Source organism: Pseudorca crassidens, chromosome 5, assembly GCF_039906515.1.
Source record: "Pseudorca crassidens isolate mPseCra1 chromosome 5, mPseCra1.hap1, whole genome shotgun sequence".
In the NCBI taxonomy this organism is placed as follows: Eukaryota; Metazoa; Chordata; class Mammalia; order Artiodactyla; family Delphinidae; genus Pseudorca; species Pseudorca crassidens.
Window position 1 is genome coordinate 149,086,400 of NC_090300.1, and position 27,627 is coordinate 149,114,026.

A 27,627-nucleotide genomic window follows, 5' to 3' on the forward strand; every position below is an offset into this window, starting at 1 on the left:
GGGCATTTGGGTCGTGGGTGTACACTGCCTCCTGGGTCCTGTGAGCTCACCTGCGTCAGGTGTTGTCAGGCTCCTGGGGCCCTGAGCTCTGGTTTGGGAGGGTGATGCCACGTTTACTGAGGGCAGCTCACCTGGGTCTCCCCCTCACAAGACCCCAAGTCAGAGGGGTCTCTGCTCGCCGGTGGCACCTTCAGAGGGAGGAGGTCACAAGACACGGGGCAGAGAGATGTGGGTTTGTCTCTCCAGACAGGCCTGGAACTGTAGGGTCTGCCCTTGTGCGTACATGTTACTGAGGAGCAAAGAGCAGAGTTACGAGAAGGGACCCGCAGTAACACCTGACGGTCTGGGTGGGTGGATAGGCCTCCCGTCCCCGCCCCAGCCAGGCTCCGGGCAGCCGCAGGCGGAGCTGGCGGACGGACCTGTGGCTGGGCTTCAGGCTCTCACACACGGTTTCAGTTAGTGCGCCTTCCGCTGCACCCTCCCCCGTGCGTTTAAGGACCCTCATGGGGAACGTTGATTTGGGACAGTGACCTGTTTCCATCCCTGTTACTTGAAAGCTAATAACTAGCTCTGGTGGACTGGCTGGCAGCACCCTCTGGGTCAGAACTGTGAGGCTGACAGTTCTCTTACGGTCTGCATTACTGTTCTTTTGCCGTTAACAAAATACCACCAACTCAGCAGCCTGAAACCACCCAGGGTCACCCACAGCTGAAGTCCAGATGTTGGGCTGGGCCTTGGCCCGGCTCCCTCGGTCGGCAGGGTCCCGTCCCTGTGCTTGTAGGACCGAGGTCCCATTTCCTTGCTGGCTGTCGGCCCAGGGGCTGCCCCCGTTCCTTGCCACGCGGCCCTCTCGTCTTCAGGGCCCCCACAACACGTGGAGTGCTTCTCACACTTCCAATCCGCCTGACGTCTGTGCCGGCCTGAGAAAGCTCTCTGCCCTCAGGGCTCTGGGGTTTACTGAGGCCGCCTGGGTGGTCTCCCTGTGCGAGGCCCCCTGTGCCACGTAGCATAAGCCCTGGAGGGTCCATTCATGGGTTCTGGGATGGGGGGACCTTTTACAGTTCTGCCCCCAGCACCACACTGCAGGCTCTTAACTAGCTTCTGATTTCCCCTAAGTGTTTCATTTTGAGATGATGGCTTACTTTCATCCTGTAAAGAGTTACCCGAGCAGCTCCTGGCCCGAGCGTCTCACGTGGAGGGGCTAGAACACCTGACGCGGGCCTTAGAGCAGCAGCAGGAGGCGAGAACCAGGCACGAGGCTCAACTGGAACAGCTGAGAATCTCTTCTGAAGAGAAGTTGAGGGAGGCTGAGAGGGGCCACCAGGAGGACCTGACCCTGTTACAGCAGCAGCTGCAGGGCGGGAAGGACAGCTCCCCGCCGGAGGCTGTGGGAATCAGGTAAAGCAGCGCAGGAGAACACGTTTATGATTGGGTCTAGACAAGGTGACATTAAAGCTGGGCGCCGGTCTGACCCGCGCGCAGGCTGCGGACAGCGCGGTGCTGCGGGGGTGGGTGGGCGCCAGCCCCGCTGCGCCCCCCTGCCGGCGGTCATCCTGTCCTCGGCACAGAAGCGGGATCCCAGGGACAGCGGACTTCGGTGGAGGGGCACCTGTGTCGGGTCGTTACAGCACAGTTTCTCAATTCATCCAGTGCCTGTTCAGAAGAGACGCCTGAAGAAGAAGGAAGAGACCGTCTTGATCAACTCGGCCTTCAGCTGGAGCAGCACGAGGTGATGGGACACCGTTGTTTTGTTTTGAGGTCTAGCTGCCACAGGACATTATGACATGATGACTGGATGCCTGGGGGTGCTGTGAAGGGTCAGTCTGGGTAACGTCCACCACCACACAGAGGTAGAGTTTTTTCCTTGCGCTGAGAGCTTTTAACACCCACTCTCTTAGCAGCCTGTAGAGACACAATACAGCATCGTTAACTGTAGTCCTGTGCTCTACACGACACCCCAGGACTTTTTATCCTCAAACTAGAAGTGTGCATCTTTTGACCCTTTCATCCATTTTGCCCACAGCCCCTCTCCCACCTCTGGCAACCACCAGTCTGTTCTCCATGAGGCGGGTTTTTTAGATTCCACATAGAAGTGAGATCAGACAGTATTTGTCTTTCTCAATCTGACTTAATTTCACTTAGCATAACACCCTCAAGGTCCATCCATGTTGTCACAAATAGCAAGCTTTCCTTCTTTTTTATGGCTGAGTACTGTTTCCGTTGTGTGTATGTGCGTACGTGTGTATGTGCCACATCTTCTTTATCCATCCATCTGCTGGTGGACATTTAGGTTGCTTCCACATCTTGACTGTTGTAAATAGGGTCTGCTGTGAACGTTGGGGTGCGTGTGTCTTTTCCAATTAGTGTTTTTGTTTTCTTTGGTTAAATACCCAGGAGTGGAATTGCTGGATCATATGGTAGTTCTTTTTTTTTTAACATCTTTATTGGAGTATAATTGCTTTACAATGCTCTGTTACTTTCTGCTGTGTAACAAAGTGAATCAGCTATATGTGTATGTATATATCCCCATATCTCCTCCCTCTTGCGTCTCCCTCCCACCTGCCCTATCCTTCCCCTCTAGGTGGTCACAAAGCACAGAGCTGGTCTCCCTGTGCTATGTGGCTGCTTCCCACTAGCTATTTTACGTTTGTTAGTGTATATATGTCCATGCCACTCTCTCACTTTGTCACAGCTTACCCTTCCCCCTCCCCATATCCTCAAGTCCATTCTCTAGTAGGTCTGTGTCTTTATTCCTGTCCTGCCCCTAGGTTCTTCAGAACCATTTTTTTTTTGATTCCATATGTATGTGTTGGCATATGGTGTTTGTTTTCCTGACTTCACTCTGTATGACAGTCTCTAGGTCCACCCACCTCTCTGCAAATAACTCAATTCCGTTTGTTTTTATGGCTGAGTAATATTCCATTGTATATATGTGCCACATCTTTATCTATTCATCTGATGATGGGCACTTAGGTTGCTTCCACATCCTGGCTATTGTAAATAGTGCTGCAGTGAACATTGTGTGGTATATGACTCTTTTCGAATTATGGTTTTCTCAGGGTATATGCCCAGTAGTGGGATTGCTGGGTCATATGGTAGTTCTATTTTTAGTTTTTTAAGGAACCTCCATACTGTTCTCCATAGTGGCTCTATCAGTTTACATTCCCACCAGCAGTGCAAGAGGGTTTCTTTCTCTCCATACCCTCTCCAGCATTTTTTGATGATGTTCTATTTTTAATTTTTTGAGGAACCTCCATACGGTTCTCCATAGCGGCTGCACCAGTTTACTTTCCCACCAACAGTGCACGAGGGTTCCCTTCTCTCCACATCCTAGCCAACCTTTGTTATTTGTTGGTTTTTTAATAATAGCTATTCTGACAGGTGTGAGGGGGTGTCTCATGGTTTTGATTTGCATTTCTCTGAGGATTAGTGATGTTAAGCATCTTTTCATGTGCCTGTTGGCCATCTGTGTGTCTTCTTTGGAAAAGTATCTGTTCTGGTCTTCTGCCTGTTTTTTATTTAATCAGGTGGTTTTTTTTTTTTTTTTTTTTTTGCTGTTGAGGTATATGAGCGTCTCCATAAACATTGAGAAAGGTTGTGTTTCATTAATCTTTAGTTGGGAACTGGACTGTCTTTATGTCTTCAAATCTGAATTTCCATCCTTTTCACAAAAGCTTCCTTCTGTGACACTGACAAGCAGAGCGAGGCTTGCTTTTGTGTCTCTGGTGACTCCACAGGCTGCATTGTGTCTGCTTGTTTAAAACAACAACCCGAGGTTCATGGCATGACTTGGAGGCGGGCGGCTGGCAGGTCGGGTCCTGCCTGCATCCCATGCAGGCGCGGTCACACTGCTGCTCTCCACGAGCTCCCCAACCGCCTGCGTCGTGCGTGTTGATGACCGGAGAGTGAAGCGCTGGGGTGAGTGCGTGCTGGGCATCTTTTTATTGGCCTTTACGTTTCTCTTCGTTGAACGGCCTCCATGCCATTTGTTTCTGGCATCTCTAACCTTTGTGGGCAGCGGTGTTCACACGGCTCTCTGTGACAGTGGAAGCCTTCTGCGCCTGTTCTGATGCGGAGCTCCGAGGAGCCAGTGGCTCCCCTGTCCTGCTGCCCCCGGCGCTGGCGGTGGAGGTGCCGTGCTGTCGGCACGGCTGGGCCCCCGGCCGCGCTGCAGGAGTCCTGAGATGGCAGCCTGTGTCCACTTTTCGCACCAGGAACAGGCAGGGCCTTGACTCTGTCCCCACTTCTGGGAAGTCTTGAGCGGCCGTTCGGACAGCTGTTCCTCCGTGTGGTTTGTTCTCTCTCTGACGCTCCCGCGAGCTTCACGCTGCACCTCCAGGCTGGAAGCACCGGTCTCCTTCAATTCTCATTTCTCTTTTTATGTTGCTTTAGGCTTTGTTTTGGGGGGGGAGATTTTTTTCTCCCCTCTCCTCTAATTCTGCAGTTGGCTATCTTATTTCCATTGTCATTGTTAATTTCTGGGGCTTTGTCTTCTTGTTCTGTGTTCTTTCCTGTGTCCTCTGCTCAGCGTCAGGGACGGGGTGTCTTTGGTCTCCTCCCCGAAGGCGGCCGTTGGTGTTAAGAGGCCTCTTGAGGCTCCGTGTAGTTCCTGCCGCGTCTCCGTGCGTCTGCGTCTCTGTGTTGTGTGGGGCGTCTGTGGTCCGTGCATTGGTTGGTGACCTGAGGCTGTGCCATCACGAAGCGTGAGGCACCGTGGGGTCTTGGGGGGCTGTCTGACCAGACAGGCTCCACCTGGGGGCTGGGGTGGTGGCCTCCCCTCCTGGGGCCATTGGTCTCTACCAGCCTCCTGCTGGGGTCCCTGAGAAGAGGGGCACAGTGGGGTCCCCACGCCAGTCTCCCTGGTCCACAGCCCCTGGGGGTCGTGCAGTCACCTCTGTGCCCCCTGTACCCGCTTCCCAGCCTCCCGGGTGTCTGGGCAGCTCTCAAGCGGCTCCCCGTTCGACCCCTGTGAGCATCCGTGATTCCCGTCTTCCAGCAGTTGGTCACCTTTGGCTTACTGATTACCTCTTTCGCTGTTGCTTCTCCTCATAGGTTTTATGAATTAAATTATGTCTCCTATCATCTGAGGGAATATAAAAACGATAGAGTATACGTGTGTTTAAGCAGAAGTCCCGTGTGTGGGCACGTGTGTGGCGCATGGCATGTGCGGTGTGTGTGCGTGCGTTGTGTATATTTGGCGTGTTGACGCGCCATGTTGACTGAGGGTGCCTGGTGGAGCTCCCCCAGCTGGGTTTGGGAACCCCCATGCCCCTCTGGTCGGCGCCGACCCCTGGCCAGTGTCTCTCTGGTTGCAACTGTTTGGTTGTCCCTGAGGCTGAATGTCTTTTGACTTGTTTGGCCGTCGTGGCCATGTTTCTGCCCTTTCCTCAGGGGCCGGGAGCCCCTTGCTCTCGGCTCCCGTCCCGTCCCCAGTCTCCAGGCACAGCAGGATTTCCCTGTATTTTATCTTTGCTTTTGTCGTCTGCAACTGGCTGTTGCCTGGTGGGGGGTGAGACTCTGGCCCCCTTTTCTTTCCCGGGATGGCGAGTCGCTCTCGTCCGACTTGCTGGGAAGCCTGACCCTTGTGAGCCAAGTTGTGTCGGGAGCGCTCGAGTCCACCCGTCAGTCAAGTTGTTTTCTCCCGTGACCGTATGAGGACTCCAGTCTTGACTTAAAAGATAACTCAAGCTTATTGAGAGCTGGACATTTAGGCTGCCGTGGCCTCTCTGTGATTTTGAGGAAGATGGGGTGACTGGTTGCATCTTGAGGGCACAGGAAACGTTGACACTGCCTCGAGCCCCTCTCGGACCCTGCACTCCAGAGCGTCGTCCTCGGGGGGCAGGCCCAGCACCCGGCTCTGGATGGGAAGCGCAGGGCAGGGCGTGAGGAGAAACCCGGGAGCCGCAGGTGGAGCAGGGCGCCTTGCACCAAGGCCCTGGCCGTGTGGCTGGTCCCGGAGGCCTGGCCCGGGGTGCGGAGGGCGAGGGACGGGGGTCCGGTGGGGGACCCAGTGCCCACAGCTTGGCGTCGGTGAAGTAGGCCCACCTCCCTGCTGGAAGCGAGACATGGGGCAGCAGGCGGCGTGGCCATGCGTGGCGAGGCTCCGTGGGAGGTTCCGTGGGGGTGGGTCCCCTGGGGGGTTCCGTGGGAGGCAGGGATTCAGGAACGAGGCTGAGAGAGTCATTAGAAGGTTTTCTCTGTGATTTCCCAAAGGAGAGCCTGGGGTTACGCACACAGCTAGAAGGAAACCGCCAGCGCCAACTAGCAGCGGGGAAGTCCTCCCAGGAAGTCCAGCAGGAGGCGGGCCTCGCGGGGACCCAGGTGTTGGAAGAGGAGCAGCATGTGTGGCCTTCGGAAGAGCCCGGCCCAGGTGTGTGCCTTCAGTGCCGCTGGGTCGCCGGGAGTCTGGCCTGCAGGGGACGTTCTGGGCGGTGACTGATTCCCACGAGAGCCACCTGCACACGCTGGCCATTCTCTTTGGAGTGTGGGCGCCGCGGGCCCTTCCTCGGGGGTTGAGCAGGCCTGGGCGTGTCAGGAGAGGGCCTGCCCGGGGTCACGGGGACGGAGAAGCTGTGGTCGTCCCCGGGGATGGTCAGGGACCCAGGAGAGCAGACGTAAGGCCGGCCCTGGACACAAGCCCAGGAGAGGGTGGGTCCCACGTAGAGCTGAGGGGGCAAGGCAGAGGGTCCCGCCGTGAGGGCCGGCAGCTCAGGGTCCCCGCCAGGGGAAGAACGCGGCCCAGAGAGCTGGGTCACGCCTGCTGGCGTCTTGCCCTCCCTGCTCTCCTTCCTGTGTGAGGGGCGCCCCACGGCCGCTGCTCGGCACACTCCTGCCAGCCAGTCCCTGGGCCACGCTTGGCCCTTCATCGAGCCTGGGACGGTGATGGGCTCTGGCCAGAGGAGCTCTGGGGGTGCCAGGTCCCCCGGCACCCAGGCGGAAGGAGGTGTGGGCCGCTCAGCACGGGCCTGCTCGTCTGGGCCTGGGGCTCAGTGACCGCTTGGCTGAAGATGGGGGTGTCATGTCCACTCCTGACACCAAGCCCGCACGGGGAGTTGCAGGATCTTCGTGCAGGTCTGAGGCTTCTGAAGGTCAGTGCTTAGTCTGAGTTGCGGGTCAGCCTGACGGTCCTGCCCCCTGGTCCCCTGCAGAGCTCTCCCGGGTGCCCCTCCTGTGTGCACACAGCACGGCCTTGGAGGTGGCAGCCGGAGACTTGGGTCTGGAAACCATGCACAAGGCTCATCTCCTGCTTCTTCTGACGGAGCTCAAGGAAGAAATCGACCTCTTAAAAGTAGAAAATAGAAATTTACATGAGAAATTGCAGCACGAAATCCGCCTAAAAGAGGACTTGGAGCAAGTAAGTTGAAACACCTCACCACTCTGCACTTCCCGCGCCCACCGGGGCCCCGTGTTAAGCGGTCGGGGTCAGCGCAAGCCCCCGAGGTCCACCACGCCCTCCATCGGGAGCAGTGTTTGCTTGCTGGGTGCCTTCCTCGGGGTCGGGATGGGATGCCACCTGAGCTGGGGCCCGAGTGTGCTCCTTACAGGGGCCTCCAGTGCTCAGGGCAACTGGCTGGGGTCCTCCGAGGGGTCCCTCGTAGAACCTGGAACGTTCATTGTGCAAGTCCAGAGACTTGGCCTGGCGCTGTTTGCTGCTCTCCTGTGGCTCCGTCCTGGCTGGTGGTGGTTCCTCTGTCTGGGGGGTTGGCCTTCCCTTGACGGGAGGCCCCGTACATGTCTGATCCCCTGGGCTGGTCTTGGCACCGCAGAGGAGCTCCCCTTTGCGTGTGTGTCCAGACCTGCCAGCCCCAGAGGTAACAGTCGGGGCCAGGTGCCGGGATGCAGATACGTTTTACTTAAGCAAATAGTCTTATATTTGTGCATTTTAGGCTCCTTTATTCCCATCAGGATAAGAAACACTGCCATTGCTCTGTTCAGTGCGATATGTTATGGAACTAGTGCTTGTATGTTGTGGAACTTCTCTCTCTTCAGAGATGGATTTGGGTCGTTGCTGCCAGTGATCTTTTCATTTAATTTCCTCCGTCTTAAATAAAATTGTGCTTTCTGCAGGTGAAATGTACTTTAGTGGAAGCCCACCAGGAAGCACTGAAGAGCGCTAAGGAGAAGCTTGAGCTAATGAGACGAGGCGAGAGAGAGGCCGAGTGGGAAGTCACGAGTGAGGACCCGAGGAGAGGGGCCGAAGAGAGGCCGACGCAGCTGCTCCTCGAGCTGCGGGAGCAGGCCGAGTCCGAGAAGCTGTCCATGATGCACAGGTTTGAGCTTCGAGAAGCCGAAATGAGGCAGCTGCAGGACCAGCAGGCAGCCCAGATCCTGGACCTGGAGGGGTCGCTGATGGAGCAGCAGGGCCGCCTGAGGCAGCTGGAGCTGGGGCTCTCGGGGGACGAGTCTCTGCAGTGCAGCCAGTGTGGCCGGGAGCTGGGCGGTGGTCTGGCCCCCACGGACCGGGACCACCTGAAGGAGGACTGTGCTCTCCAGCTGAAGCTGGCCCAGAGCAGGTGGGTGACGTTCCTGTGGCCCCCTGTTCAGTACGGAGCCGCCCGCCTGCCTGGGTGAGGCCGGTCCCCAGGAGGGCACGCGTGGCTCTTGGGGCTGCGGGACCTGCTGGCAGCAGCAGCACCCCCGTCCTTCCTGTGGAGCCCCTGTCCCGTGATCCACGCTGCCCTGCATGCATCTGTGACAGTCGTTTGTGTTCTTTGCACGGTTTACGGTTTCAGTAGCAGAACTTCAACCTCATTTATCATAAGGACGTGTGGTTCATTTCTGAAGTTTCTTGTGTATTTTAAACTCAAACGATTTAAAAAAAAATAATAAAGAGTTTTTCTGAACTATGTACGTACTTCCCTGAAGCTTTAAGTAGATTTAGAGTGTGATTTGGTTTGCTGCCTCTTTGCACATCTGGGCTGTAGTGACCAGGGGGGTTGGTGAGCCCTGGTGTCACCGGAGCTACTGTTGGTTTTGCTGCTTCTCATGCGGCAGCTGCACCCCAGCGTCATGAGGCAGGTGCAAGAGCTTCTGCTCTGGGGTCTGAGAACTGAGTTCAAATCCTGACCCACTGTGTGAGCTGGAAGGACGCAGGCATGGTGGACAAACTCATGAGGCCTTAGCGCCCTCCTGCATGGGCTGATCAGTGGAAAGGCTTTCGTGGTGTCTGGTCCGCAGTTAGTACCTGCATCCCATCCCAGCTCTTGTCACTCACCTGGACGCACCATGTGGTGCTCATGTGTAATGGGTGCCCCGTAGAGATTCTTCCCTGCTGGGGTGCTGGGTGCTTCAGTTAGAGGGGCGTCTCCCTGCTTCTGTGTTTGCTAGCCAGTGTCACCTGCAACTCATTTAATTCATGCCCCTAATTCACTCCGAAGGGGTTTTGGGGGTCTTTTGAATGCTCTTTGCAGCCCCGTTGGCTCCTGTAAACGATGCCGCTGCCCCTTCCCTGTTGAGGTCCTCTCCTTCCCGAGGAGCGGTCACACCTGCTTCCCTGTGGAGTCTGTGGAAATGTGTGTGTGGTTTCTTGCTGGGGGTCCTGTGTCCTGTACTTCAGTCTGTGACCGGGGACGCCTGGGCTCTGGCGTCCGAGCTCCTCTGGCTTCGTGGGCCCCTTGGCTCTCTGCTCACGGCTGGCAGTGGGGCTCAGGCCACCTGCAGCCCCGGGAGGTGGAAAGAGCAGGGAAAATCTGGGCACGATGGTCTCACCAGCAGAAAGTGATGTCTCCTGTGAGGAATGTGAGGTTGATGCTTTTGTGGCTGCACGCTGGCTCTCCATGTTCACTTGGCTTGTCTCCTCAGGTTTTTAGAAGAACGTCGAGAAATCACAGAGAAATTTGCTGCAGAGCAAGACACTTTCCTGCGGGAGGCCCGGGAGAAGCACGCCCGCGAGCTCCAGCTGCTCCAGGAGAGTCACCGGCAGCACGTCCTGTCCTTGACGGCGGAGCTGGAGACCCGGCACCAGGCTGAGGTGGACGTGCTGAGGGCTTCTTTGGAGCGAGAGTGGTGGGCTCTCTCAGAAGCCCGCGTGGCTGAGCTGCAGACAAAACACGCTGCGGAAATCAGTGCTTTGGAGACCAGACACGCGTCACGCCTGGACGCTTTGGAGTCACGTTACCTGTCTGAGATGCAGACCTTGCTGGGCCTGGAGGAGCAGCTACAGAAAGAGGATGCTTCTCACCACATGGTCTTGACTTGGGTGTTAGAGAAGCTGAAGCTGAAACACGATGAAGAGCCCCAGTCCACAGAGGACGGCCTGAGAGCGGGAGAGAACACAGAGCACGTGGAGGGTGTGAGAGCCTCCTGGCTGCGCGGAGCTCGCCAGGTGAGTTGCGGGGCTTTGCCCTTCCCCAGGACTGGTGTCTTCTGTTGACATGTGTGCCAGCTGCACGTGTGTGTGTGTGTGTGTCCCAGGGACAGCAGTGGGTTTCCTGGTGAAGCAGGTACAGAACAGGGAGTTTTACGCGTTTTTTGGTCTCAGGTTCCTTGGTGAAGGCTTTGGATCTCTGATCCTGGAAAAACGTGCACCTGTGCCTGCGCACAGCGTTGCCTGTGAGATTTCAAAGGGTTCAGAGCGCTCCTCGGGGCCTCTACCGATTTCTGTGAGATTAAACCCTCTGTCCTGTGTCAAGAGCAGCGACTGTCCCCTTGGCAGGTGCTCTCAGCGGTAGTATGAAGGGAGCTTCTGGAGACGGCCCCATTGCCCTGGCCAGCGCTCCCGTTTCCTCATCTGCAGACCCATGGCACTTGTACGTCGCGAATAGGATGCACTTATTTGGCTAGAACATCATCACGTAGCGGGAATTCAGTGTGGGGACGGGCTGCTCTGTGCCCACTGGGCCAGGTGTGCGCGCCAGGCACTCAGGAATGATCCTGTTCTGGCCCTTCATACTTTTGTCACGTATGTAAGAAGTAGATATTCAAAATTACAAAGCAGGAAATCTCAGCCTTGTGAGAACACAAGGACCAGGTAAAAGCTTTGCTCGTGACTGAGACGTGCTTTATGCGATGTTCCCAGGGGGGTTTAAGCCCCTTTGCTCCAGCTTTAGCTTGTTTAAGGCTGGAAGGAAGAAGGCGGCCTAGTGCTGAGAGGTGTGGTGGCTTCGGCGCTGCCTGTCCTGTGTGGTCTGCGCGCGAAATCTTTTCCTTTTTTAAGAAGTGTCTTTATTTGGCTGCACTGGGTCTTGGGTGCAGCGCGCGGGATATTTGTTGCCGTGTGCGGGATCTTTAGTTGCGGCGTGTGGGATCTAGTTCCCTGACCAGGGATTGAACCTGGGCCCCCTGCTTTGGGAGCATGGAGTCTTAGCTACTGGACCACCAGGGAAGTCCCTGCAGGCGAGATATTGAACAAATTCCCCGAGGGCTGAGCACATTCCACCTGGGGTCATGAGCCTCTGGCCTGTCCTTGAATTCGGGCCCCAGGGCAGGTGTCACAACTCCTCCCTGGGCATTGTCCTTTGGTGTGAATTTGGAGCGCTGTGGTAGCCCCAGGCCAGTCCAGTGAGTTCTCAGTGTCAGCTTCAGTTTCCTCCCATGCAGATGGATGTGTGGGGAAGGGGGCTTGTTCCCAGCCTGTGGATTTAAATTAGATTCCCTGGGATTATAGGGTTTGAAGAAGATGAAGTCTAAAAGAATATCAAGAGGAAGAAGTACGCATGTTTTACATGAGAAAGCTATGTATTTTAAACCATGGCTTAATTTTATTAGTGTAAAACGCACTTGTAGGAAGCACGTGGAGTGTTTCCCACCTTGCCGGTGGGAGGTGTGTGTGGGAGGCAGTGCCATGTGGACTTGCTCTCTGCAGGTGGAGCTGGTGTGGCCTGCTAAGGGCCTGCCCCTGGGGCAGCAGCCAAAAGCAGCCATGCAGGAGCTCAGGGCTGGGCACGTGGCCGAGAAGCAGGTGCAGGAGGCTCCGCAGGAGGGGGCCCCACAGGTTCCTTCTGGGCAGCGGTGGCTTCAGGGATGGCCTGGGGGTCAGGCTCTGGCCCCCACGGGGATGCTGGTGACATCAGCAAAACCGCTGGGCCTCCTGAGGCTTCTCCTCGTGACCAGAGCCCTCGGGCATACGTGAGGCCCGCAGTGGGGTGGACGCTGGGCAGGCCTCACACCTGCCAGGAGGGCCCGAGGCCTGTGCTCAGCAGGGGTGGGGTCTCTCAGGGGCTGCCTGTGCCAGGTGCCCAGCAGGAGCTCCATGTCCTCTGCATTCCGTGCTGCACCCCAAACCCTGGGGCCCATGGTGCAACCCGGGGGCACAGCCCTGCACAGACTCCGCCCAAGTGCCCTCTGGCCCGATGTCCTGTCTTCTTTGTTCTCGTGGCGCCGGACACCTGCTGCCTGGCAGTTTCTGGAACACCCTGGCTGTGACCTCCTCTGAACTTGGCCTTGTCCCCCACCTGGAAACTCCCACTCTTGCCTCTCTTTCGTCAAATCGTTTTCTCCATGAGCGCTTCCTTCTGGGATGGCCCCTCCGTCCGGGACTCATGGCCCCGCGCCCTGTGCCCTGCATGGCCCACGGTGCGTCTGTGGAGCGTGTGCCACGTGCTGCGCTCCTCTCTCCTGCGCTCTGCTCAGCGGCGGCCCGGGCCCAGAGCGGTGCCCAGCCCGGGGCTCCAGGGCAGCACGCCCGGGAGGGTTTTGCTGCCAGGGACCCCATCCTGCACACCTCTGCAGGGCAGTTGTTGCCGAGGTGCCCGTGGCCCTGCCACACAGTGTCGCTAGGATCTCGGAGGTCAGGTGGGCAGTAAGGCCTGGCATTCGCTAGGTTTCCTAAGTTAATAGTCAGTGCTCTTAGCTGTGTGTGTACATATTGACCGATCTGAAATTAGCATGTAAACTGTTTTTTCACATGGAAGTTCCCAGAATGAGAATTAGTGGATTGGAGAAAAATAAAGGGAAGCATAAATATGACATTTATCCCTTATGTTTGGTTGAAAAGTCTGGGAGTTGGCATTTTTCTTGGTTTGCTCCTTGGACCCTGAGATGCCCTGAATCCGGGTTTCCCATGTTTGGGGAATGAGAGGACAGGAGGGATCCACACCCAGGAAGCCCATGCCCACAAACGCTCAGAGAAACACGATAAAAGCCCGGCTGAGACCAGACATGCAGCTGGTCACTGATAGTCACACAAACCGTCTTCTCTTCACAATGTCATCTTACTCAGGTTTCATTAAAGAGGACAAAACTCCCTCATCCCCCTCAGTGTCTCCTCAGCCCCCATGTCCCCTCAGCCCCCATGTCCCCTCAGTGTCTCCTCAGCATCCCCTCAGTTTTCCCTTGAGGCAGGAGATAGATGGGCCCAGGCTGAACAGTTTCTCCCCTGTGGACAGAAGCTCCATAAAAGCAGGGTAATGGAGGAGGCTGGGCCCTGCCCAGATAGAGATAAGAGACCATATATTCCTCATTTTCCTCATTCTCGAAGTCAAGGAGACCCTCCCGACTACACATGCGCAGAAGGGCTCCTTGGAGGTCCGAAAGGAAGGGGCGCCACCTCATAGTAAGTGATGCCAGCTACCCAGATAGGCCTCTTCGCTGGAATCCATCTTGGCTAAGAGATGTGTACGCACGCATGGGATACACCAGATACATCAGAACCAGGCAGAGCAGGATGGTTGGTCAAAGGAAACCGGGAAGAAATGCCCACGAAAGTGATTCAAACTGCCATGAGGGCGTGACGCTCTCTCTGAGCCTGCCCGTGTGTCTACTGTACTCTTTTTCCTTCTAAAAAACACCTTACTTGCTTCGCTACTTTCCGTCTCTCTGCGGAAACTCATTTTTTCATAGCTGACGGGCCAGGGCCTTGTCACTGGCTGCTGGTCCCTGGTGGTCCAGTGGCCAGGGTTCAGCGCTCTCACTGCCGCTGCCCAACCTCAATCTCTGGTCGGGAGCTGAAATCCTGCTTCAAGCCGCTGCAGGCCGAGGCCGCCTGAGGTCACCCTCACCCCCGCAGCCCGCTTTCTGTCCCTGCAGTGTCCTCAGCGCCCCAGCCCCTCGAGCTCAGTCCTCAGGGGCCATTACGAGGGGTCAAGTGGCTGCCGGCATGGTGCTGGCTGCAGGCACCGTGGAGGAGACGGTGGTCCTGGCTGCAGCCCAGTTGCTCTCGTGCCCTCGTGAGCAACGTCCTCCTCTGGGGTGCTGCCCTGAGACCTGCTGACCTGTGGAGGTGTCTGAGTTTCATTTCTCTAATCCTCTGAAGAGTCAGACTCTGCCGCTGGCCTTCCCTGGTATTTATTGGCTTACAATCCTCTCTCCAAAGAAACTTGGTTGGATCCTGTTTGTTCACTCTGATGGTTCTGTTACCTGGTCGTGACACGCGTCTTGCTCTTCGGCTCGGCATTTTTGTACTTCCGTGTTGACTCTTTAGAGCGCTGAGATCATTTGGGAAGTATTTTTCTATTTGTTCGTTCAAGTATGTCATTCTTTTACTTTGCTACTAAGGATGTGAGTATTAGATACTGTTTAAGTGACCTTTTTTGTCCAGCTCATTTCACAGGAGAAAACATCAGAGTTTGTGGGAAGGTGGGATATGCAGTTTCTTCCCCTATTTTATTTTAATTTTTTATTGGAGAAAATTTCAACATACACAGAAACAGAGAACAGTTCAGAATCTGACTGCCCGTGGGTACACGCCAGTCTCAGTGCATTAGCCGCCCCAATATACCATAACATGCTCCATGCTAACCTGCAGAACTAACAGTAATCCCTTAATTTCATCACATATCCAGCCTAAGTTCCAGTCTCTTCCTGTGGCTGGTCAAATTGGGATCCACATAGGGCCTGAGCTGTGCTGAATCTGTTTTTACTGCTTCCTGTGACGTTGGCTAACATTTCCCCCATATTGCCTGTGAACGTGTCAGCAGTCAACACACGGGATGGGATTCAGGTCCATGGCTTGGTGAGAATAGTTCCAGGTGGTGGCCTCTTCTTCCTGCCGTCTTCCCTCAGGCTGTCCTCACAGACAGATATTCCATAAAGCCTTGCTGGGTGTCTCCTGGGATGCTGTGGCCATTGTCCCCAAAATAGCAGGGACGTGGTGTTCTTCCTCTGTGAAGGGGTTTTATCTGCGCCACAAATATCTCTGCACCTGTTTGAAAAGCAGTGTCACTTTTCAGAAGAGTTGTTTACCCAGCGCTTGTGAAGCGATTGGATTATTTTTCAGGTTACTTCCCTTTAGAGTTTGGTTGTGAGAAAAGTTCTCTGAAAACATAAGCCTGATTTCCTTTTCTTAGGGATAAGTGTCCTGCAAAGAAATCACCCTTATATTGGTAACACTAAGCAGTGGAAGGAAAGCAGGAGTTAACCGTTGTGTGACCACTGTTGATTGCTCGCTCAGGCAGTGTCATCTTTTCTTGGGGAAAAAAAAAATCTGTTCGTATGATTTTTAAAAAATATTAAGAGAACCTCTGGTTATTTTAGATATAGTTTGAATGTCTTTAATTCATTATCAGTTGAATTTGTTCTTAATACTATGTTGGTATTCTTTGTGCAGAACTACTTATTTTTTTCTTCTTTAAGTGTATCCATTGTTTTTTTAATGATTAAAGTATATATGACACTTCCCACGTAATTCTGTGGATTTTTAGAAAAACTCGAGAATAACTTTTTTTTTTTTATGCGGTACGTGGGCCTCTCACTGCTGTGTCCTCTCCCGTTGCGGAGCACAGGCTCCGGACGCACAAGCTCAGTGGCCATGGCTCATGGGCCCAGCCGCTCCGCGGCATGTGGGATCCTCCTGGACCAGGGCACGAACCCGCGTCCCCTGCATCGGCAGGCGGACTCCCAACCACTGCGCCACCAGGGAAGCCCGAGAATAACTTCTTAAAAACATCTTTTGCTTATATTGACTTTACCATTTGGAACAGATTAAAGAGAGTTTAGTCAGGCTGGAAATAGAACGATTGTGTGTAAGGAGGTCTTGAGGGGATGCAGGGAGTGGCACAAGTAAACCCCCTCTGAGCCTGTCCGGTCAGGTCACGGGGGCCGAGGTCACGCAGCCAGCCCGGGGGTGCTGAGGCGTCCACGTCGCGGGGCTGAATGCGCAGTGACGTCTGTGGCCTCCCCTGACTGTCCTGCTCCAGACCTGGGGGCACGCTGGGCAGAGCAGGTCGCGGTGTCCCCACTGCCCCTCGCAGGTGTCAGGTTAGGGTGATGTCCCCCACCCACAGGGCGCCTGGCAGGGGTGCTGTGTGTCCGTTGCTCCTGACTGCGTTTGGGACGTCTTGCTGGACCTGGCGTGTCTCTGCCAGCTGCCTGGAAACCCCTCCTGAGGCAGTGGAGGTTGGGGAACAAGTCCTGTGCGTGCCTCCCACTCCTGTAGCAAGGGCCGCTCTGTGCTGGGGCCCGCGGGGCCTCAGCGGGGCAGACGACCCAGGCGCTTGGCATTGGTGGGCTGGTTCTTCCTTCCCAGCCACAGCTCCGTACGGCACCCACCCTCCGCCCTCTCTGTTTGTGGGCAGTGACTCCAAGGCCTGGAAGGACCCTGTGGCCAGAAAGATCAGCCTGAGCCCCCGGGCCCGGGCTCTCATGTGCACAGTGCAGCCTGCAGGCCCCGGGACTCCAGGCACGCCGGGGTGTGGGGTGCTCTTGGACTCTGACCCTGACCCCAAACAGAAGTTCACTTTTATCTGTTTGTATACATTTGGCTTCCGTGAAAGATTTTTGCCTGAAGAATGTGATCTGTGGCACAAGTTTTTCAAGAAGCAGGTGCTTACGCTTCGACCTGTCAACCAGAGCGTTTAACAGGCCAGCGAGCGTGCGGGGTCCGCCCTCAGGACCTGTTTGCCGAAGGTGCTGAGGGGGAGGGGCGCAGATGCCTGTGCCGGGCGGGCGGGCGGGCACCCGAAGAGCGGTCCACGCGCGGGGTCCTGTTTATCATGTGCTTTTGCGGGATTTGCCGCCTCTTGGGTGCTGATGTTTTCTTATTTTTCCCAGCGTCCTTCAGTGTCCTGGAGTCTGTTTTTGGGGAAAGGGAGTGTGGCTTGTCCTCCTCTCCCTTGGCCTTGCCCTGCTGGTCTGTGGTGCCCGTTGGCATTCGGGGTTTTGTTCTTGTTCACTAGCATTTTGTGGTTGGCACACACAGAGCCAGCATCCGTGGTCAAATCTGGTTACTGTCAAGGCTGCGGCTTCCTTCCTGGCTGTGAACCATCTGGGTGAACCCCGTCCTTCCCATGAAGTGGTTTTGTGGTGCAGATGAGACGGTTAAAGGGCTTTGGAAACTGCCACATGTCCCAACTTGAAATTGCACTTGATTCTTCCTTTTAAAGGATTGAATTAAATCTATTCCAGGAGAGGAAGTTTATAAAAATGTTCTGTGTTAATTCAGAAATGGTCTCTAGAACTTCAAAGTATAGTTTCAGTGTTGTGCTGTGCAAACCCCATCTACTGATGCTTGTGACTGAGGTGAGAATCCAGAGCCCACAAAGAGTGACTTGACGTTTTCTGTGAGCTCTAACCTGACTGCTGCGTGTCGCCACGTGGAAATGTGTGGAATAAGCTGAGCTCCAGCCTCGCCACAGATCCGCGCACATGGGCAAGGCCCAGTGTTGACCTTCCTCCCCACTCAAGCAGGGCGCTGCGGCTCCTGCGGAGCTGGAAGAGGAGGAGAGGCAGCGGCTCTGCTGTCGGGAGGAGACTGAGCTGCTGAAGTGTCGGTCGGGGGCGCTGCTGGAGCAGCGCATCTCACAGTTAAAGGTACTGGGCTTAAGGGGGATCTATTTCATTGCTATCCTTTCTCACCTGCAAAGTAAGTAAGAAAAATTTATTCTAAATTAATTTTGACATGCAAAATTAAAACATATTCGTTGTCTTAGTAACTGAGATTTTTCAAGGCAACTTTTTTTCCTTCATTTTTATGTTTAAGTTGACTAGTTAGCATTCCTTTTCTTTTAAGAAATTGTCATCAAATAGTTGACCCTTAACCAACACGGAATTAAGCATGCCGGCCCTCTGCACAGTTGGGAATCTGCGTGTGATTGATAGCTGGCCCTCGGTACACGTGGCTCCTCCGTATCCGCCGTTACTGTGCATCTGCACACTCAACCAGCCACGGATCGTGTGGTGCTCTAGTGTTCACCATTGAAACAAAATCCATGGGGCTTCCCTGCGGTCCAGTGGCTAAGGCTCCTCGCTCCCAGTGCAGGGGGCCTGGGTTCGATCCCTGGTCAGGGAGGTAAGATGCCCCATGCTGCTCAGCACGGCCCGAAACAAACAATCCGGGGGTAAGTGGACCCACACTGTCCAACCCCATGGTAAAGAGCCGGCTGTATTTAAGCCTGGGAAAATCTGAGCCCTGCTCATGGCCTTGCTTTGGTGACTCAGCAGCGGCCACGTCAAGCCTTTTCTTGCTTCAAGGGGCCTGTTGCCACGGAAGGGTGTCTGCACGGGATGAGTGAGCATTCAGCATTACTTCTCACAATGATTTTTAGTGTGGTTTTGTTTTGTTTTTAATTACAACTTTATTGAGATATAACGCACATATCATAAAAATCACTCTTTTTGAAATATACAGTTCGGTGGTCTGCAGTATATTCACAAAGTTGTACAACTCTTATTGCTGTCTAATTCCAGAACATTTACATCACCACAAAAGAAACCCCCCACCCGTTAGCAGTCTCCTCCCTCCCCCAGCCCCTGGCAACCCCTGATCTACTCTCTGCTTCTGTGGAGTTGCCTTTTCTGAACATTTTTTAGAAATCGAATCATGCAAAATGTGGCCTTTTGTGTTTGGCTTCTTTCACTTAGAATAATGTTTTCTAGGTTCATATATGTTATAGGGTGTGTCAGTACTTGCTGTTTGCTTTCTATATATCTTCTGTCTCTTTTGTTCCTCTAAATCTCCATTACTGCCGCCTTTTCTTTTGATTTCCTTGATGTTTATTTTTCTATTTTTTTTGGTTTTTGTTTTGTTTTTTTGTTTGCTTTTAATTTTTTTAGTGCCTGCCCTGGGCATTACATTGAACATTTTATAACAATATGGTTCAGATTAATACCAACTTAATTTTAATAGTTCACAAAATTGTTCTTTGATATAGCTTCATTCCTTCCTTCATTCCTCCTTTGTGCTAATATTGTCATACAAAGAGCATCTGTATACACTTTATGCTCGTTCTTTATGCATTTGTCTTCTAAATCACATAGAAAAAAGAATTACAAACTATACACATAAACATAAAGGACAAAATAAATTACTTGCTTTTCACTGCTTTCTAGATTTTCTTTGTCTCTCAGCAGTTTGATTATGATGTGTCCAGGTGTGGATCTCTGAGTTTATCCTACTTGGAGTTCATTGAGCTTCTTCTATGTATAGATTAATATTTTTCATCAAATTTGCAAAGTTTTTAGGCATATTATCTTCAAGTATACTTTTGCCCTGTTCCCTTTGTCCTTTCCTCTGGGACTCTCATGATGTGTATGTTGGTCTTTGAGGATGTCCTAAAGGCCTGTGAGCCTACTTACTTTATTTCTTTTCTCTTTTTTTTTTCCTTTTTGTTCCCCATAATGAATAATCTCATTTGACCTGTCTTCATGTTTGCTGATTCTTCTACCCACTTGAATCTGCTGTTGAGTCCCTCTAGTGAAACTTTTATTTCAGTAATTGTGCTTTTCAGCTCCAGAATATCTATTGGGTTTCATTTTATAATTTTATCTCTTTATTGTGGGGCTCTGGTTGGGGCATGCCTTTAATGCTGTGGCAGGCAGTATACATCTCTGCCTTAGCTTTCACTTCCTTTTTTTTTTTTTTTTTTCTGCGGTACGCGGGCCTCTCACTGTTGTGGCCTCTCCCGTTGCGGAGCACAGGCTCCGGACGCGCAGGCTCAGTGGCCGTGGCTCACGGGCCCAGCCGCTCCGCGGCATGTGGGATCTTCCCGGACCGGGGCACGAACCCGTGTCCCCTGCATCGGCAGGCGGACTCTAAACCACTGCGCCACCAGGGAAGCCCTCACTTCCTTTTTTTTGATCAGCCTCTTATTAGCTCCAATTGTTATCACTGCCTCAGGCCGCTGAGATGTTAAACAGTTGCTGCTAATTGTTTTTGCCAAATGGCTTGGGCACAGGATTGTTGAGGTGAGCTCTGAATCAGAGCCAATAAAAAACCAGCTTTGAGAATGGAGCTCTTCAGTGAGCTGCCAGACAGGTCAGTTAGTGACAGTTGGTGGTGGTGCTTTGGTGCAACCCATTCTTCTCCTGCTCCCCCCATGGTTGCTGGGCTGCATTTTCTTTCTTTTTGTTTTGGCGGGTTCCCCGATCAGAGATTGAACCCTGGCTGAACCCCAGGGCCCACAGCAGTGAAAGCTTGAAATGGTCTTAACCACTGGACCACCAGGGAATTCCCTGGGCTGCATTTTCAAGGCTATCCCAGAGACTGGAGTGATGGGATTAGGGCAGGTTCAAACACTCAAAGCTTCCTGCTCTGATGGCGACTCAGCCTTTGTTTTTAATAAACACTTTAATTTCCAGAGCTATGAAAAAGTTCATTTTGACAGTTTTTGCCAGTGTTCTCAGTGCTCCTGCAGAGGAGTGGATTTTTGGAGGTCCTTATTCTGTCATTCTGGAAGGGCTATCTCTGTAGTTAAAAAAAAAAAAGCTTATTTCATTAATGTATTTTAATTCATTAGGTGAACATTATTAAAAAATATTTTTTATTATTCAAGAAGAAACAATGTTTATTTTTTAAAACCAGAGAAAGTTAGGTTTCTAAATATCTTGGATTTTGATGGTCATGATACCCTGATGATGGAGAATTTCTTAACGTGACCATTGGGAAAGGTAGCAGGTTGTTTCTTTTGTATTCTATATGATAAGCACATTTGAACGCATGTTCACTGCGGATAGTGGCCTTGGCCTTTTTGGTCATTGTTCTTGGCACAGAATACGGAATCAATGAATATTTGTTGAATGAACTAAATTCTAGTGAACAGCAGAGAAATGGAGAAATTATCCTTATAATTTTATAGCTTCATGACATTTTTTGTTGTTGTTAATAATGTACTTTTGTACAGGGTGAATTTGAAAGTGAAAAGAAAGCTGCTTTGCATGAAAAAGAGGCGATACATAAACTTGAGCGCGAGCAGGCACAGTCTCTTTACCAAAAAGAGAAAGAGTCTCTGTCTCTGCAGCTTCGGGAGAAGAATAACCAAATTCTGCAGGTATGTGGGATGCATCTTTTCTTTGTTTATTCTTTTTTGTGTGTGGTAAAATGTGCATAACGTAGTATTTACCATTTCAGCCATTTTAAGTGTACAGTTTAGTGACATTAACCACATTCACAGTACTGTGCAAGTATCGCTGCTCTCCATTTCCAGAACTTGTTCATCATCCCAAGTAGAAGCTCTGCCCTCATTAAAAATAATTCCTGGGCTTCCCTGGTGGCGCAGCGGTTAAGAATCTGCCTGCCAATGCAGGGGACACGGGTTCGAGCCCTGGTCTGGGAAGATTCCACATGCCGTGGAGCACCTATGCCTGTGTGCTACAACTACCGAGCCTGCACTCTAGAGCCTGCGAGCCACAACTGCTGAGCCCGTGTACCACAACTGCTGAAGCCCACACGCCTAGAGCTTGTGCTCCGCAACAAGAGAAGCCACCACAACGAGAAGCCCGTGCACCACACCTCGCCGCAACTTAGAGAAAGCCCGCATGCAGTGCAGCCAAAAATAAATTAATCAATTAATTAATTAAAAACATAATAACTCCCATCCCCCTCCATCCTTCCCTGGTACCCACCACTATACTTTCTGCCTTTGTGAATTTGACTCCTCGAGGGATCTCATTTCAGAGGAATCACACAATATATGTTCTTTCGTGTTTGGCTCATTTCACTTAGCATAATGTCCTCAAGGTCCATCCACGTTGTGCGTGTATCAACATTCATGGCTTTTTATGGCCGACTAATATTATTCCACTGTATATAGGCACCATATTTTGTTTATCTGTTCATCTGTTGGTGGCCATCTTCATGGTCGTCTCTTCCTTTGGCAGTTGTGCGTATAATGCTGCTGTGGACACTGCGATGCAAGTATTTGCTTCAGCCCCTGCTTTTGAGTTTTGGGGTATATATCTAAGAACAAAGTTGCTGGGTCATATGATAATTCTGTGTTTAACTTTGAGGAACTGCTAAACTGTTTTCCACAGCAGCTGTGGCATTGTGCATTTCCACCAACAGTGCACAAATGTTGCAATTTTTCCGCATTCTTGTCAACACTTGTTGTTTTTCATTTTTTAAAATAATAGCCATTGTAATGGATATGAGGTGATACCGTGTTTCTATTTGCATTTCCCTAATCACTGGTGGTGTTGGACATCTTTTCATGGGTTTATTGGCCATTTTTGTCTGTTCAGGTCCTTGACAGTTTTTTTTTATTGAAGTACAGTTAATTTACAATGTTGTGTTAGTTTCAACTGTATAGCAAAGTAACTCAGTTACATACATATATATGTATATACATATGTGTGTGTGTGTATATATATATATAAAGTGTATATATATATACTTTTTCAGATTCTTTTCACTTAGAGGTTGTTACAGGATATTGAATGTAGTTTTCTGTGCTGTACAGTAGGTCCTTTTTGGTTATCTGTCTTATGTACAGTAGTGTCTACATATTAATCCCAAACTCCTAATATATCTCCGTGTCTGAGAGTCTATTTCTGTTTTGTAAATAAGTTCATTTGTATCATTTTCTTAGATTCCACATATAAGTGATATTATACAGTATTTTTCTCTCTGTCTGACTTATTTCACTAAGCATAATACTCTCTAGGTCCATCCATGTTGCTGCAAATGGCATTATTTCATTCTTTTTTATGGCTGAGGTCCTTGACAGTTTTTGAATTGGGTTTTTTTCATTATTATTATTGAAAATACGGATGTGTATTTATACTATTTTTAGAGATAGTCCCACTGTGTGATCTTTCAGAGTCATAACAGTACTGCTGCTTTCTTTGACTTTATCATCATACAGGGTCACTGGATTTGAACCTATTCACACACTGGAGGCACAGTTTTCTTATGAATATGTGCAGGCACTGCGCTAAGCACGTTAGATGTAGAATTTTCTCATTTCTGTGCAGCTCTCTCCCTCTCAGGACACTGAGGCCCAGGAGAGGCTCCGTTAATTTGCTCAAAGTCCGTGGCTGCCAAGTGGTGGGGCCAGGCCTTCTGACTGTAAACACTGCACGTGGGTGTGTCTGACTTAATTTGGTACCAAAGATGTCAAAGTCATTCCCAGCCAGATTCAGGGCAGCATGTATCTGTGGAGGTCAGTCATTAGCTGCCCGTCAAGGGGCATGTTCCTGGCTGCAGAGGCCCCTCCTGTGCTGGGAGCCCAGCCACGAGAAGGCAGGAGGATGGGGGGCACGTGCAGGGGAGCAAGGACGGCACCAGGGCTTAGGCAGGAGGGGGCTCCATGAGGAAGAACGAGCCTCTCGGAGTGTTTCTTAAGCTTGTTCTTCAGTATACCAGGCATTCCTGCTGGTACATGACATGCATTCTTAAAACAGCTCATTCTGTACAAAATACTAAAAGTTTGTACAGAATACACCATTCAGAGCCTCTGCGATTTTATACCTCAAGGACCAGAAACAATATCAGTCCTAATAACAGTATTAGTACAGTTAAAAAGAAATGTTAAATTCTGAATTAAGAGAGAAATTGTAAAACATACATAGCGATTTACCTTTAAAAAGGGGGGATGGTTGCTTGATGGCAGGAGTGTGAGAGAAGGTGGGGAGGAAAGACTGAGAGGCGCCAGGAGTGGGGGAGGCCCTCGTGCGGGCGCGTGGAGGCGGGCAGCAGGAGGCTCCCCTGGGCCGGTGGGCCGGGCTGTGCGTCCGCTGCCCAGAGGCTCCCCGGTCGGAGCAGGGCGCGCGACCCTTCAGGAAACCAGACTCTGCGGGAAGCTGTTTCCACTGTGAAATTATCTTACAGGTGTCCTTAAAATGTACATGTTCGGTTAAAGTAATACTGTGGAGTAAGGATGGTGTCCCACCACCCACGTGAAGCACCTCAGGAGACCCCCCTGCCCCCTGCTCCCCGCCGAGGCAACCACCCTTCTGATCGTTGCAGGTTTCTTGCTCACTGATGTGTTTATTCCTGGACACTCTGCTGTTGAGCCTCAGCCCTTTCCGGCCTTCACAAGGGGGTGTGTGCTGGCCTCCCTCGTTCCGTGTTGACTGGAGGTTCACAGACGGCGCTGGGGGGGCCGTACCCGCCACCCAAGCTGCCGAATGGCATCCGTTGCGTGTGTGCTCATCGGTGGACTTGGGCCTGGTTCTGTCTTTCTGCCATTATGAATAAAGCTGCCCTGAGTTTCCTACACACACCTCTTACTCCAGATGTGCAGGAACTTCTTAAACCCAGAAGTGGGTGTCCAGGTTGTGGGGTTCTGCCCCTGCTGGGTAACCCCAAGGCTGTTTCTGGGTGGTTCCACCAGTCGTGCACTCGAGCTCCTGTTACTCCACATCCTCTCCTGGAATGTTCTTGCTTTTTAATTTTTGCCAATTTTGTGGCAACGAAATGGTGTCTCTTGGTGGTCTTAATTTGCTGATGAGATGCGCCTCTGTTACTATGTTTGTGATCCATTTGTGTTTCCCTTTCTGTGGAATACCTTTTTGTATCTTTGGCCATTTTTCTATTTAAAACAGTTGTTCGTCTTTTTCTTACTGATTTAGGGAAGTTTTTTTTTGTATTTCTGGATTTCTTCTAATTTGTGGGGTTTTTCTTCCCTTTTGTCATCTTTTGATGAACAAATGTTCTTCATTGATGAATTAACTCTATTACCTTATTGAGTACAGACTGTCCCTGACTTACAGTCGTTTGACTTAGGAAGGATTTTTTGACTTACGATGGTGTGAAAGCAGTGTACATTCAATAGAAACAGTACTTTGAATGTTGAATTTTTATCTTTCCCTGGGCTAGTGATATGTGGTCCAGTTCTCTCCTGTGATGCTGGGCAGGGCAGCCACAGCTCCCCATCCACCACACGACCAGAAAGGTGAACGACTGATGCTCTGACAGCCATTCTTGACCAAGACAGCCAGCCACTCTGCTTTTCCTTTTCAAAAGATTACTGTTAATTAAAGAAACCAGGCATCTCAAGTTAATGAATTTAGCGCTTTTCTATATAGGGGAAGAAGCAAAGTCTGGGCTCACTGAAATCATTTTTTTGATCTGTACCTCCTCTACCTGGGACCAGTATCCTGTGCTTTCCCATCCTGAGCCCACTCAGAGCCCACTGTCTGGGCGGCTCTGGTGGCTTGATGGCTGCAACATCCTTTGTTTACTGATATGGCAGGTGACCCTTTTCATTCACAGGTGTATTAAATGCATTTCCTTTTTTAAAAAATTAATTATTTATTTTTGGCTGCGTTGGGTTTTCATTGCTGTGCGCGGGCTTTCTCTAGTTGCGGTGAGTGGGGGCTACTCTTGTTGCAGTGCATAGGCTTCTCATTGCAGCGGCTTCTTTTGTTGTGGAGTGCGGGCTGTAGGCACACGGGCTTCAGTAGTTGTGGCATGCGGGCTCAGTAGTTGTGGCTCACAGGCTCTAGAGCGCAGGCTCAGTAGCTGTGGCGCATGGGCCCAGCCGCTCTGCGGCATGTGGGATCTTCCCGGACCAGGGCTCAAATCCGTGTCTCCTGCATTGGCAGGCGGATTCTTAACCACTGTGCCACCAGGGAGGTCCTTAAATGCATTTTTGATGTATGGTATTTGCAGTTTAGGATGGGTGTCTTGGGATGTAGCCCCACTGTAGGTGGAGGAAGATTTGATAGGAATGCAGGTGAGGGAGCAGGGCCAGCAGAGGGAAGGGTCTGCCGTCCGCCAGCCCCACGCTGGCCTCTGGGGCCGCCCCAGCCTCGAGCCGTCCGGGCATGCAGTTCATCTTCTGTGTCTCTTTTGTCCATTTCTTGGTCATTGTTTGCCATCTTGAAACTTGCCATTCTCTGTTTACTTATTCCATTTTCTTTCATTTTACCAGCGACCTATATGGCCCAGTGGTTTATAGGAGCTACACTTTTTCCCCAGGTTCCCTCTATGCACAGCACTGAAACTGTTTTCTGTTCCCTTTGTTCTCTTCAGTAAATTGGTTTCAAAATTACACCTTCTTTTTCCTCCGGCCTGTGCTTTGCGTGCTTTATGGGCCCCACGCTGGTGTCCCATCATCCGTTTTCTCCATCCCACAAACCACAGACCTACTGTTAGATAAAGAAAGTTCCTTATAGAAACTTAGTTTTAACTAAATTGTCTTAACTGAAGCTTTAACAATTTTTCTTCAACAGCTAAAAGACCAGATTTTATCCTTAAGTCATGAGATAGAAGAGCGCCATTCCGAACTGGAGAGGCTTCAGCAAAGGCGGGAAAGGGAGAACCAGGAGGAAACAACTCTCATCTCAATGCTCAAGTCCGACATCGACCTGTCCCACAGCGAGAGGTCAGTGGCCGCCTCTGCTTCTCGGGCTGGAGTGCATGTTGGCACCTGGTGGATGGGACCCTGTGCTGCGTGGTCCTCTCATCCAGGAGGGCCTTAAACTTCAAGATGAGCGCTGAGTCGTGGCACCCACATACCCACCACCTCGCTTTGCCAAACCTTCTCATTTTGCCAGGTTACAAGATTTGATGCTGCTATGAAGGCAGTTACCGACCCGTCCCTTTTCTTGTTTGTTTGGGAGTCTTATTTAGGAAATAGTTTCCCACCTGGCGCTAGGCAGGTTTTAGCTCCGCTTCTCGTGTGCTTCTGGAGTGAGCTGTTCAGTTGTGTTTGCCTGATGTCAGGAGACGCTCTCGTCTTTGCCTGTCGGGGCCATTGGCTCAGCATCACCCGGGAAGGTGCAGCTCACTGGCCGACCTCTCTGGGCCCCTTTGTGCATCCCTTGGCCTGTCCCTGCCGGTATCTCGTGGTCCTGCTGGTCTGGGGTCCCCGCTGCCCCTGGACCCACGTCCTCAGCAGCGCGGCACTACCGTATATGCGGTGCTGAGGGTCAGAGGAGGAGGGGGGAGGGCTGCTGTGCAGAGGGCGGGTGCCGCTCACGTGGGCTCCGTCTCTCCGTTCATGCTTTCACGGCTTCGTTATCTCTGCGAGGACCTTCTGTGCTGTGCCCAGCTGCCTTGCGGCTCGATGAGGGGAGTGCAGGGCAGGACGTGTCAGGCCTGGCCCTGCCCTCGGGGGGCTGGCAGAGAGCAAAGGCCCCGAGGCGTTCGGGGGGTGTGCCCGGCAGGTGAGATGCCCCAACAGCCACGAGTGTTTGGCGTTCATGAGGCTCCTCAGGGACCAGGGGTCGGTATGGCCTGGACGGGGCCCAAGGAGGAGGGGGGGCTGGTGCCTTCTGGCATTTTCTCTCAGAGCAAAGCAGACACCGCCTGCCCGAGCCCGTCTGGGGGTGGTCCTTATGCCCTCCCCGCACGCTCCCTCCGAGGGGCCTGGGCAGCAGCAGGGGCTGTCGGGCCCGCCGTTTGCAGTCTACCCCCGCCTGCCCCCGCCCCTCACGTCCCCGCGTCCCTTTCTCACCATCTCTGGCCGTGACCTGGGGTGTCAGCTTCCTGAGGGGCGGATCTTCCCGTGTCTTGAGTGGCGTTTCCCTGTGCTGGGCCCGAGGGAGGGGTGTGAGCCGCGGGCGGATGGGGCTGGCCAAGCCCTGACGTCT

The 27,627-nt window shown here is 52.2% G+C and overlaps 1 protein-coding gene across 8 annotated transcripts in view; it reads left to right on the plus strand.

Moving 5' to 3' along the window:
* PCNT (pericentrin) overlaps positions 1-27,627 on the plus strand; it is a 96,341-nt gene that overhangs the window by 15,676 nt on the left and 53,038 nt on the right. For 7 of the 8 annotated variants that reach the window (XM_067739741.1, XM_067739744.1, XM_067739747.1 and 4 more), the window contains exons 9-17: positions 1,158-1,398; positions 1,651-1,729; positions 6,214-6,370; positions 7,149-7,354; positions 8,068-8,513; positions 9,802-10,324; positions 17,560-17,685; positions 20,994-21,140; positions 26,266-26,417. In XM_067739741.1, the coding sequence (XP_067595842.1) occupies positions 1,158-1,398; positions 1,651-1,729; positions 6,214-6,370; positions 7,149-7,354; positions 8,068-8,513; positions 9,802-10,324; positions 17,560-17,685; positions 20,994-21,140; positions 26,266-26,417 (2,077 nt within the window). The remainder of the gene's footprint in view (positions 1-1,157; positions 1,399-1,650; positions 1,730-6,213; positions 6,371-7,148; positions 7,355-8,067; positions 8,514-9,801; positions 10,325-17,559; positions 17,686-20,993; positions 21,141-26,265; positions 26,418-27,627) is intronic. The other variant, XM_067739742.1, reaches the window with a different exon arrangement.